Consider the following 12,958-nt stretch of genomic DNA (forward strand, 5'->3'; position numbering starts at 1 on the left):
GAAAGCTGGAAATATAGGCTCCTCTTGATGAAACCTTGAGAGCTGGAGCTATGAGGTTCAAACTCACGTGCTGATCATTGGAGCCCTGAGCGTATTGGACTCCAGTAAGGAGTCAGTGTTGACAGACTGTAGAATTGGTCAATGCTAAGCTCAGCTGATGGGGCAACTCATGATGTTGGACACCATCAGGTGGTCAAGGGACATCTACCTAGAACATATCACTGGACGTTGGCAACACCAGGAGGGATGAGCTAGAGTGCTGATGAGAAGCGCAGTCTGTAAAGTAACTCAAATACTTCCTGGATGGATTGTATTTTCTAACGGACAATATATCCTAAATTCTCAATTACTGAGGGACAATCTTTACTCATTGATATATTTGCTTTCCACAACCAACTCTGTATAACTTTTCATTAGTAATTGGAGGCTAATATCTAAACTATTAAATTTATTCACCTACATTTGGGTTATTGCTGATTATGTACTATATGCATCTTACGACTCTTAAAACAAACACTGCATTGGGTATAATCTAAGCACTATACCCAGATGTGGAGAGACACAGGTTAAGAAAACAGTATTATATAACTTTGACATTAACTGTAATATTTTTATATCTCAATATAATCTGATTAGCAGAGTTGCAGCAAATCATCACATAGTTCCATGGTGAGAACTAATGTACAGCAGTGATTGCCATTTCACGATGTACTAATGCTTGCATCACAAACCCAAAAGATTTTGGAACAGTTCAATCTCTGCCCCAATTTTTTTTTCATCCAATATATTCTTCCATCACAAATTATGAGAGCAGCTAGTACTGAGCAAGGGCATGCTTAACTGCTGAAAAGATGTTCCAGGGCCTGATTTTTACATGACTGCACCCAATTTTTGTGGGTGTAAGTTCGGGCAAGTGAACGTGCATGCAAAAAATGGAGACATAGCTTGAAAACACCCCTCCGTGTCTTGGAGTCAGGGGGGCAGGGAGAAGGAAATGACAGGACCACAGCAATGGGATGGCCAGCTCCTGGGAGAGGGAGGGGACAGCTAATGCCCTCAAATGCTGGAGCTTAGCCCCTCCTTGTGCCTTCAAAGTGCATGTAGGGGAGTGCCTCAGGAAAGGGACTTCTCTGCCATGCATTGGCCATTTGGGGAAGACAGGGGAGGGTTAGGGGAGCTGATGGGACATTAGATATTAATTTAAAGCCTCCCCAGACATCCAGGGGCCATTGCTGTGACTCCCTCTACTTGAAGTATATATTGAGATGTGTTTCCAAAATGCTGTGTGTCTAACACAGGAGTCTCAAACTCAAATCACCACAAGGGCCACATGAAGACTAGTTCATTGGCCTGAGGGCCACATCCCTGAAACCTTTTCATATAACGATACAAAAGTATAGTAAAAAATGAAGAGTAATGTACTCTGCTATTAAATGTCAATGTATTGACTTTAAAAAACTATAATGTGAAGAGGGGTTTTAATAAAATATAAACACCTATAACTATTCCTTACGTGGTCAGTAACACTGATGATGATCTACACTAACAGTCTATCAACATAGCTGTAATGGCAGGAACTTTTTAAAGTAACTATTCATACAAAACATGTTGGCACTTTTAACAATCTTCCCAACTACTCACAGCAAAGAATCATACAGGCTGAACTTCATACCTCACACTGCTCATCTCGTTCATTGGCCCTGCCTCTTCCCACCCCTATTCCAACTCCTTCCCCAAATCCCTGCCCCTGCCTCTTCTCTGCCTCCTGCCAAGTATGCCACACGTCCCCGCTCCTCCCGGAAAGTCCTAAGTGCCAGCTGTTTGGTGGCAGGAAGCGCTGGGAGGTAGGTGGAGGAGTGGGGGATGTGGTGTGCTTGGGAGCGGGGGGGAGGAAAGGGGAACTTGGCCACCGGTGGAGTTGGCACCTATGGCAGGCCGCAGGAAATAACTCCGGGCTGTGTGTTTGAGACCCTTGGCCTAACATATCACCTATTTTGGAAATCAGGAAGGAATTTTTCCTATTGGGCTGAACTGGTGGGGTCCAGAGGTTTTTTTTGCCTCATATAGCTTTGTGGAGGCACAGTCCAGCATAAAAGGAACAAGAATAGGAATTTTAATGTTAGAAGGTAATAGGACTTTTTAGCTTATTGCAACGTATGACTAGTAAGAACCTTTTGCTGTAAGGAAAAGAGAGACCTGAAGTCTTTGCTGGGAGAGGGTGGGTGTGGCAGGGAGGAAGAGGGGTGAGAGGATTCAGAAGTGAGATGAATTATTGGTTTTATGGTGGGATCCAATTAAACACCTGCTATGAGAGAGGGGATGGGCAGATAGCAATGGGTAGGGGTGTTGTTAGTTAAGTTTGTAGCGTGCCCCTTGAATCCATCCCTGTGCCTCTCATTTACCCACAGCTCCTGATCAATAAGACCCCGTGTGTGCACTCTGTCCACTGGAAGAAAAATCTCATCGTCATCCACTCACGTTTGGAGTTGAAGCTTTAATTTGAGGACAGTAAAGAGAAATAATGTTTAATATATTAACCTGTGTGCTGTTAGAGAACTTACACTCACTGTTTTACACCAGTATAGTAAGCAGCAAACAACTCCTCTGATGGTGAGATAGCATTGCAAGCAGACACAGATCTTGGTACTTTTTTCCCCCCACATTGGGTTTAACAGCAATGTCTATGTGCACTTTTGAATAATTTTTAAAAGCTGGATGACAGGGGAAAAATGGAAAAAAAACATGATTCTTTCAGTCTCAAATTTAAAACATTAATCAGATTTTGATTTCAACAGAAATGCCAATTATATTAACAAATGTACAATGTTGAGATTCTCATCAAGAACTTAAAATGAATTTTTATTTAAAATGAAAAATCATGACATACCTTATTCTCTCTCTTCCAACTTTAAAATTTCAATTTGGTCAATCAGTAACTGATTAGCTTCCATTAAGTGTTAATACAATATTACTTTTAAATAATCCCAACCCAACATTAAAAACAAACAACCACTCATTTCAAATCAGCCACATCTGATATGATAAAAATGCCCAAATTAATATTCTACTGTTCCCCATTTGGAGCATAGTTTTTCAGCAGTCTGCCAGGAGTTCCTTTCCTTCATTGGCTTGATAATGCCTTCTGACAATGGTATATAACACCTATGACGAATTCAAGTGCTCTGAAGAGAAGGCTCACATAAAACTGTTCATGTCAAATCATCTGCAAGCAGACAATATGCCTTCAGCTCCTTTGGTTTTAATAACGTTCCCTGTGGAAAGTGAACCAGTTGAAGACTGTTCCAATAAAATAAGTCAGATTCAAAACATGGCATAAAACCACTGTCTACACAGTTTGTGACAACGTCCTTGTCTTTCTTTCTTCCACAGTTTTTTTCCAAAGACCTCGTAGCGAAGGCAGCTTGATTTTATCCATATTCTTACTGTAAACATTCAGAAATATACCCAGGACAACTAATAAACCTGACCACACGTACCTGAAGGGGGGAAAAGAGGAAAATAATCATAGTATTAACAGTTTATCTGTAATGTGCCAATAATGTGCCTCACATTCTACAAAAAAATAAAGTCTCTGCCTCAAAAAATTGACAATCTAAAAAATGGTCTCCAGTGAGAGAGAAGCAAGTGGTAGGACCCAGCCAAGGTATTAGCTTAGCTCTTAATTTTTATTATCCTCTCTCCTTCTTCTTAGGTAAGTAGACTGGAGAAGGACATTTATTTGACATAACCTGTCCACATATACTAAGCTATAATTAATTGTAATGGTTCTTAGCTATATGAATAAAATACTCTCAATCCGCAGTACATTCCCATGTTTACAGGAGCTATATTTTATGACACCCCCAATACGTACAATGGATCTGTCCTCTGTTTTTGAGAAAAAAATGAAATTATTCTCTCTGGCATAACAATCAACAAACCAGTCAATATTTACAACAACTTTCAAACATTTGTAGTAGAAAATCTTACTCAAATATTTTTTGACGATTAACTGGTAATGTTGTTCAATTTCAGTGATCAAGAACCTGATTTTATGAAATACACAAGCCATAAAAGGACAATTAGATACTTACTGGAATGTGAATGGCTTTGCAAAGAACAAAAAAGAAAGCACAATGGTCATTGCTTTTCTTCCTGTTGTTACTGCAGAAGAAAAACAATGGTTAACTCTAATTTGCATCTAGTTATAATCCAACTAAAGCTGTTATTAGGAGGTATTAATAAACTAGGTAATTAAGGGCCTATCTATAGCAGGGATATTTGTAGTGGTAAGCTTCACCGGTGCAAACTGGTAGATGACTTGACCAGTGTCAAATAGGGTTTGCGCTGGGGTGTGTGGCTTCTCTGGTTTGAAACTGGTGCACCACATACACAGTGAGGTTTGCATCGATGCAGCAAAGCCAGTAAAGATATTCTTAGTACAGACATTCCCAAAGTAACCAGATTCATTTATCCGAATGCTCACTTTATTCTCACCAGATCATGGGTATCATGGGAATGTGATAAACCATGTTTGAAACCGTTGCCAGTAGAAATTGTGAACTAGATTATGTACATTTTTAAAACAAAATAAGGAGTTTAAACATGTTAATAAGATTTAGATATACTGTAACACTTACTATTACAATCTTACATTATTTTGGACAGACTCTACCGACATAGATCCTTGCTTCTGGTTTTATTTTGAAGGGCATAGGTATTTGCATCTTAACTTTTTTTGAAGATATTTGAAGTCTTATTTACATAACAGCAGGCCTCAGTACAGAGAAATAACTCTGGTCAGGACACTGAACGTGACAATGGATTTCAGAAGGCCACACGTACTACTTCACTAATCTCTGCCTACCTGCGATCTTGTCGTTATAAGAAAATCTGAATTGTAGTTCATGTGGACATAATCCAATTAACAGATTTAGGTAAAGTTATAACCTGCTGGATTATGCCAAAATTAAACCACAACTTTCATAAACTGCACTGAAATATCATATGAATTATGTGGTCTACATGGTCATGTTCTGACTGCATAACTGTTTATATAGTAGTCAAATATGAAACTACTCAACAATAACACTCATACATGGTCTTAAATTTTTCCACAAGTGTTCTCTTAAAACTAGGATTAACATGGGCAGAAGTATTCTCTTGTACCTTTGCTTTATCTTTACCTGATCTCAACTTTTTTTTAGTAATTATCTTTACATTTTAAGAAGTTTATGCATATCAAATAAAATCATTTTCAATTAAGTGAAAAATGAAGGGAATAAAAAAGAAAATTGAGTTTTAATTAGAAAAGAATTTAGATTAATTTAAAAATGGTTAAATTACACAAGTTTTTCTCACTACTATTGTTTCTGTTCTTTCACCAAATCAGTTATTTATTAAAATATTTATGTAACCATTTCCTTCTAAATTAAGTGCTCTCTCTTTTTTCCAATTAAGTCTGATAATTTCTCATTCTGCTAATATAAATACAATTTTCATTAAATTATTTTTTCCCCTCCTGCTCAATATGGGGGCAATCAGGGGGCAGTAATGAATGTGATGCTCTTCCAAGGCATGGTAAACATTTCCCCATTGCTACAGGCAAGTAGAAAGGGCTAGAGTACTAAAACTGTCAAGGTCAGGCACAGGAATTCCTGGGAAGGTTTTACTATTCCACAGCATTCTTTAACATAGTAAAATATACTTTTTAAAAACTGTTTCAAGGCATGAAACAACTCTTCTCATCTGTGCTCATTTGAAATCAATGCATATAGTGAATTGGTTAAAAAAGCAAAACTCAAACTACGACGGTGGCAAACTTGATTAAAATGCTTTATAATAAATTAGACAATATTTTAGATCAAAACTGTCCATATTCTCCCTTCCACTACGCTAAATGAAGAACATTACATTACAGAAACCAGCTTTTGGGGAAAGGGGGAGGAATAGCTCAGTGGTTTGAGCATTCACCTGCTAAACCCAGAGTTACGAGTTCACTCCTTGAGGAGGCCACTTAAGGATCTGGGGCAAAAATCAGTACTTGGTCCTACTAGTGAAGACAGGGGGCTGGACTCAATGACCTTTCAAGGTCCCTTCCAGTTCCAGGAGATAGGTATGTCTCCAATTATGTATTTATTAAGTTCCCTCACATTCTCCTGCTTCCCCTTCCACCCCCACTCCCTTATGACTGATGTTTGTATTTATAAAAAGGGTAACCTAAGGAAGAAATGAGCCTGACGTAACTGTTTTTGACACACAGCTATTACAGCTATATAAACTACAGGAGGATCAGGGACACAATTTAGTCTTGTGAAATATATCCAAATGAAACTCTACCCTCTCGAAGTCTACGAATTCCCTTGTTTTAAACAGCTCTGGGCATGTCTGTGTCATAGTCAACTAGGACAAGGAGCATTAATTTAAAAAGGATTTTGGAAATAGGGACATAGAAAGAGAGAACCCTGACTCTTGCCTGACTTCTTGAGTTGGAGACAACTTGATAGTCATTTCGAGACACTTTAATAAGGTCCTTTCTCCTCTTCCCATTCAAAACCAGACACAACCTTGACATGCAAGCAGCTTCTATGATTGCTGACTTGCAAGGTCACAATTGTACAGATTAATAATGTTCACTTAGAGATGTAATTTTGCTGTAGCTAGTTTTATTACATTAAAGTAACACTATGTGCTAAAATATTATGACCAGCTCCATGATGATGGCTGAATGAACACAGATGTAAACCACAGTAAATTAGTACAGATAATCCTTAAATCATGGTTTGTCATACTTGCCATTCTGGTAATACATTTGATTTTAGAAACAATGTAAAGCTTAAACAAATTATTGATAAGTAAATATTCTACTCCTGACAGTGGAATCATCCTCCATTAAGTATGTTACAGAGACAAAACATTAATAGACTAAATCAGTGGTTCTCAATCTTTTTTTCATTTGCAGACCCCTAAAAATATTCCAAATGCAGCTGAGGACCCCTTTGGAAATCTTAAACATACTCTGTGGACCACAGGTTGAAAATCACTGGACTAAATTAATATTTCCCTGTTGGAAAAAGTACTGGTGTCCAGTATTTCATATAGGATCTGTTTAGCATTGATCATTTTTCATTACCTTAAACTGCAGTTCCTCTTCTCTGAGCAAGGGGAGGAAAAAAATTCACTAACACATTCCCTATGTTGGTTCCAAGACTGAGTTAAGACTGAACTATTTTTAGTGTGCACAACACACACTGTTCCCCTGCAAAGTTAATGCATAAGCAGGTAAGGTTCCTTGCTGCTGTGGCACTAAGGGTTTAGTAACTTCAATATTTATGTAGATGGCAAATCATCTGAGCTGGCTCAAGATTTTCATGCTCACCACACAACTATCCCAGATGGTTGACTACTGAACATATGTAGCTGGCCATATTCTTGATTATATTACTTGGGATGAAATCAGCGGTTGAGAGACTGAAATTTCTATCTAGGTCATGGATGTCTCATTGCCACAGATCCCCTTGATACTTGTCAATCTGGGTACTGACCTGCGTATGGATACAGACTGCATGGGTGGTGCTAGTATAGCTTTTCTTGCCAATGAGTGGAAGTGTCCATGCCATCTACAGATGATACTTTCAATACTACTGATTAATACTGTTGATGCTACAGATCATAAGATGTTGTGCCTTTGTACCCCAGCAGGACAAGGGGGCCCTCGGGTGACTTTTTTTCCTTTCTTGTGGAGCATTCCCAGAGAATGGTATTGGATATCTTCTTTCCTTGGAACACTCCCTTCTTGAGTCCCACAGGATTCCATCTTGTCACCTCTCCTGTTCTTTGCATATATGTTACCCTTAGAAGCATTAGTAATTACTTAAAGTACTTTCAGAATACTGATGACACAGCACAGTATAACTATGTCTTCTGATGTACCGGGTGCAGGCATGTGCCATACTAAGCATCTGGTAGTCCTTATATATGTTCCATTTTCTATCTGGAACAAGATGGGAGTAACACTGCAAGGTTGGGCAAAGCATCTGCAAGACTAGACAAAGAGTTTATTTGCATCTTTGATAGAATGTGTTGTCTGATACCTCCCAACACAGGTTGCATTTTAAATATACAGTAAGATTTCCATCTGCTATTAAGAAATCAAATAGCAACTTCCTTGGTTTGGAAGAGAGTGAACTGGTGGCAAGGTATTCAGCTTTGGAATTCACACACTCCCTTGGTTTAAAATAGCTTTTATCTGTTGACCAGCAGGGCATGCTACAAAGCCCAACTGTTTACACAGGCTTTTGTGGTGGATGTAGTAAGATGGAACTGGTGAAGGTTGAAAGTTGAGTTGGTGTTGTGGGAAGGGAAGAGTATTGTTCTGACTTTTGCTTCTACCTGACTGCTTGTTGTTTAAACTTATGAATGAAGGAGACGGACTGTTGGAATTATATTTATAGATGGTATTTTTAATGGCTGTCAAGGGTGCCCAGAGCACAGGACCAGCACTTATTTTGTATTTATAAAAAAAAGCTACAAATCAAAGCTAATATAATAAAAGTTAGATAGGATAAGATGCCCTGTATCTTTGATCTAAGTCCTGACATGTACAATTCAACATATCTTGTTATCCTAGTCAGATGACCAAGCAAGATTTCAGGGGTTGAAAATACAATTTGCTCTCCTTGATTTTTTTTTTCCCCACTAAACCTGCAATGTACATCTACTATTGCCTTAACAGCATCTAATTATAAATGTCTGCAGGTTCAAGGCCTTAAACAGAGTGCACTACATAAATCTATTGAGAATATATGTAGAAAGGCTTCCTGGAATTTCTCAGAGGCTGCGATTTTATGTCTGGAAAGCATGATACTGCCTTTTGCACATCTGTGCCCCATTTTATTTTAACACTTTTTTTCCTCCCTGTCCCAAATAAGCCTTACCTTTTTGTTTATATTTTGGTGTGTATTTCTGATTCCACAGATCTGTCAAGTGTATTGTTTATGTATCTAGCAGGGTCCTGGTGTTCATATATTTGTGCACAAAGCCCTTCTAGGTGAAGGCACTGGGTTAGAAAGAACCTTGGTTTCCAAATATACTGCAACAGAGAAGTCATGCTACATGAACTCAGGTAAATCAGCTCACAGAGTAGAAGCAAGAGAGAGCAAGAACAATTCTCACAAGCTTTGTCCTAAATGGGAAATAGGAGTAGATTGTTTTTATATCAATATACTAAATATGTAATTTGTTCATACCTGTTACAGCTAGAAGGGCACCGAAGATTTTAATCAATGCTAGAACAAAAGATATTCCAAAATATCCAGTCAGGGAAAAAAAGAATGCATAACCATAAGTCTGAACTGGATGCTGCAACAACAAAAAACCTGTTAGGACAATGCAAAACAAACCCTGAGGTGTTGCAAAATGAGATAAAACGATAGACTTTAATCAACTGCGTGAGCAATAATAAGCTGTTCAACAATGCATTCATGCAAAGGTTCTTATTTAATTTTCATTAAATAATGGAAAAATAAGATTATGAACTCAGTTATGGCACTTTTTAAAATTCAGCTACTTTATTGATCAAAGACTAAAAAAAGGATTAATTTGCAAGTTGGACAAGTTTACCTGTACTCTAGATCAGAAAGTTATGTTAAGAGAACAGTAAGACTTGTCACACTATATTAACAATAATCTTTATAGTGAGGAGTCCTCAGTACATAAAAAACTATTTAAACATTTTTATTTTAAAATGAGATTAATCAGTGTTTACCTTTGAACAAAATGTTACTGCAGGACTTAATCCGCTAGTGCATGTCAATCCCAATAAAATGTACACAAAACCTATTGAATAGGAATACAGAACCTGGAATAGTTAAAATAAAAATATTAGCTAGTCCTACTAAACAATTAAAGTAGGAAATTAAATGCTTTCCAATATGTGGCTGTGTTAATATACTCAATTAATTCTAAATGCAGCACATAACATCCTCAAACATTAGTATTTAAGTAAATATATGAAAAGTGAGAGTGGGTAACAGGATCACGATTTTCCATTTTACCACTACCCCACACAAAATAAAATCTCTCATATGCAGAAAGTCAGTTACTAATATCCTCAGGCCAGACCTAAAAGAGAAAGCGAATACTTCGAATTCAGGATTTTGTTGCTTAAGTAAAACTTTGAACAATTATAAATACATGCAGTTTAACTATTTTTAATTTACATAACTCCAAGTAAATACACTTATAAATTACATAAACAAAACTACATTGTTAGCAAAGCCAAGCATTCATACATTTGGAAATGCCAGGATTAAGGTTGCCTGTGCAACCTTAATTCAGTCCACTTGAGCATGTTCATCATGACAGTCTTTAATTTACATGACCACATACTATTTTTTCCACAGAACCCATGCCTCATTCAGTGACAAGGACAGACAGTGATCACTAACATTTCTTTTTATCTTCGTCATTTGGGGTGTAGCACTTTGTACTCACTGCACATCATCTGAACACTGCACTGAATACAGAATTAATTTACTCATGGGCTTTTCTACTATAATCTCATAATATCTCGGTTATTTACTGACATTAATGAGTTATCTTCACAACACCCCTGTGACATGAGATGGTATTTCCCCTCTCTGCCCCCCAATGTCCAGATCAGGAAATGAGAGAGAGAGAGAGACTAAAGACCAAAATTATCAGAAGTGTCCACTAATTTTGGGAGATGGATTTCAGACACCAAAATCCTGATTTTTTCAGAGTACTTAATGCTTTATGCATTTATAACACAGCTCCTACTTCTAATGCAGTTGTGAGAGCTCAAATACTCCTTCAGATCTGGCCCTACATGTCTCCTGCTGGGCATCAAGAAAACATGTGACACACAATTAGTGGCCACTTGTGAATAGTTTGGTTTAAGCAACTTGCCCAGCATCCTATAGGAACTATGTGGTGGAACTGGCAGTGGGAGGGTTACTATCTCCACAATGGAAATATTTCAATACACTCCTGTATGTGTGGGAGGGCAGAGGCAACAGCAGGAACTGGAGGGGCTGTGGTGCCCAGGATAGGCACTAAGGAGCAGGTAGGAACTGTCAGCATTCATATTCTCAACCTGAAGCCGGCTCCTTCCCTGTCCTATCATGCCCCTGCCCACCAGGTGACAGATGCAGGGACAGAATCCAGTTCTCCAGGGCAGCCTTAATCTGCCTTGACCATGAGACAATCCTTTCTCTTCCCACAATAATCCCCTGCTTCACTCACGAAACACTTTCCAGCTTCCTCAATGAATGAGGCAAATGTCCTACAGACAACCAATTCATACATTACACAATCTCAAACAATTCCCAAAGCATCGTCCAGTGTGTGCATAGAACAAGGCTGATGTCCTGTGGAAAAAACTATATATGTGCTAAGAGGTTTCCTAATTTTTGAGTACTTGACTTTGCAACCTTAATGTTCTTTTAACATCTTCTTTGGATGCCTCATCCTAAATTCTTTAAAAACTTAAAACATTAGAAAAACAAATTTCATCAGCATGTACAACCATATTGACCCCTTCCCCACAGTAAGACATCGCACAATCCTCTACCACTGTAGCTAATGAAGGCTGTTATTTTGTATGTGGACCTACCACTACAAGCATCTATAGACATATATTTTGCCAGTGGGTTTCACAGCTATTTGTCAGACAGCAAAACAATGTGGAGACTATGGAATAATAGGTTCTATTCCAGATTTTGTAGGGGAGTGTGCTCTAGTAATTAGACCACTGCTACTATGACAAAGTATTAGGGAATCTTAACTATAGGCATCGTTATCTTCACTGAATACAATTTGAAAAAACAAATGTAATTGAAGAAAAAAGGTTTTGCTTTATAAAATATGTATGGCAATATGTTATTGCAGGAAACCGATAAGTATACTAATTACAATGTCAAAGTCACAATTTTAATAATCAGTTTGAAGAAAATGCAGCTACAGCAATATATATTTTTTTTATGAGGTTAACTCCAAAAAAAAAAAAAAAAAAAAAAAAAAGTGTCCATTTACTCTGGTCTTGTTGTCTACTATGAAAATTTTATTAATTCCACTAAGGGAAGAAAGCCTACAAGAGTTCTCAGAACCATATTTAATTAACATTTTCAATTTGACTTACAGATTAATGGGTTGGCTATTAATGTGCATTTATTGCCAACAAACATCACCTCTTTTTTTGAGCTCACGGGCATCGAAGTCACTTCACACTTTAACTTCACTAGTACTAGACATTTGCTGTTTTGATTAGCTGCAGATTCTTTCACTTGCTAGAACTTATTCATAACCCTGGTGATTTTGTTTCCCCCTTTCTGCTATGGTCTTCCTATGTAGCAATAAGACAGTAAGTGTATAAAATGGTAAAATTATTTGATTCTCAATACAAAACATTGGTAAAGATTATTCGTTCCTCAAATCTTGTTGGCACTTAGGAGGACAGGATTTTAAAAAGAGCTGATTACTGCTTTAAAAAGCGATGAAGAGCTTCTGGGCTTCATATGAATTTCGAAATCCCATACTGCTCATTATTATAAAGGCATTTAATTTTCAAGCTCTGATTATTTTCTAAAGTAATTTCTAATGGGGTTAGTCACAGTGCCTCTGTTCTGTACTGAGGATAGACTACTAAACTCTGATGAGGTAAAGTTTTAATGGATGTGCTTCTATTGATATCTGTATATAATGTAAGTTTTACCAAAGTTCAGAGGAGTTCTCCAATCATTTTAAACTTTTCAGCCGCATCTCCTGGTTCTTTTATTCTAAGCTTTGTGCATCCCAGTTTGTATCTTTTGGGACTGAATAACATTTGTCAAAGCAGCAGAGAATCCTGTGGCACCTTATAGACTAACAGACGTTTTGGATCATGAGCTTTCGTGGGTGAATACCCACTTCGTCAGATGAATGTAGTGGAAATTTCCAG

The 12,958-nt window shown here is 37.7% G+C and overlaps 1 protein-coding gene across 3 annotated transcripts in view; it reads right to left on the minus strand.

Annotated features, from left to right (window-relative positions):
* Positions 1–2,474: 2,474 nt before the first annotated feature.
* The window catches only part of SLC35B3 (solute carrier family 35 member B3), a 38,445-nt gene continuing 27,961 nt past the window's right edge, over positions 2,475–12,958 (minus strand). For 2 of the 3 annotated variants that reach the window (XM_032765254.2, XM_032765253.2), the window contains 4 exons: positions 9,767–9,859; positions 9,249–9,360; positions 4,095–4,164; positions 2,475–3,497 (listed from right to left, as the gene is read on the minus strand). In XM_032765254.2, coding sequence (XP_032621145.1) covers positions 3,347–3,497; positions 4,095–4,164; positions 9,249–9,360; positions 9,767–9,859 — 426 coding nt within the window. In that variant the 3' untranslated portion in view covers positions 2,475–3,346. Of the gene's footprint in view, positions 3,498–4,092; positions 4,165–8,936; positions 9,092–9,248; positions 9,361–9,766; positions 9,860–12,958 lie in introns of those variants that run through there. The other variant, XR_012655318.1, reaches the window with a different exon arrangement.

This window comes from Chelonoidis abingdonii, chromosome 2 (genome assembly GCF_003597395.2).
Source record: "Chelonoidis abingdonii isolate Lonesome George chromosome 2, CheloAbing_2.0, whole genome shotgun sequence".
NCBI classification, from domain to species: domain Eukaryota; kingdom Metazoa; phylum Chordata; order Testudines; family Testudinidae; genus Chelonoidis; species Chelonoidis abingdonii.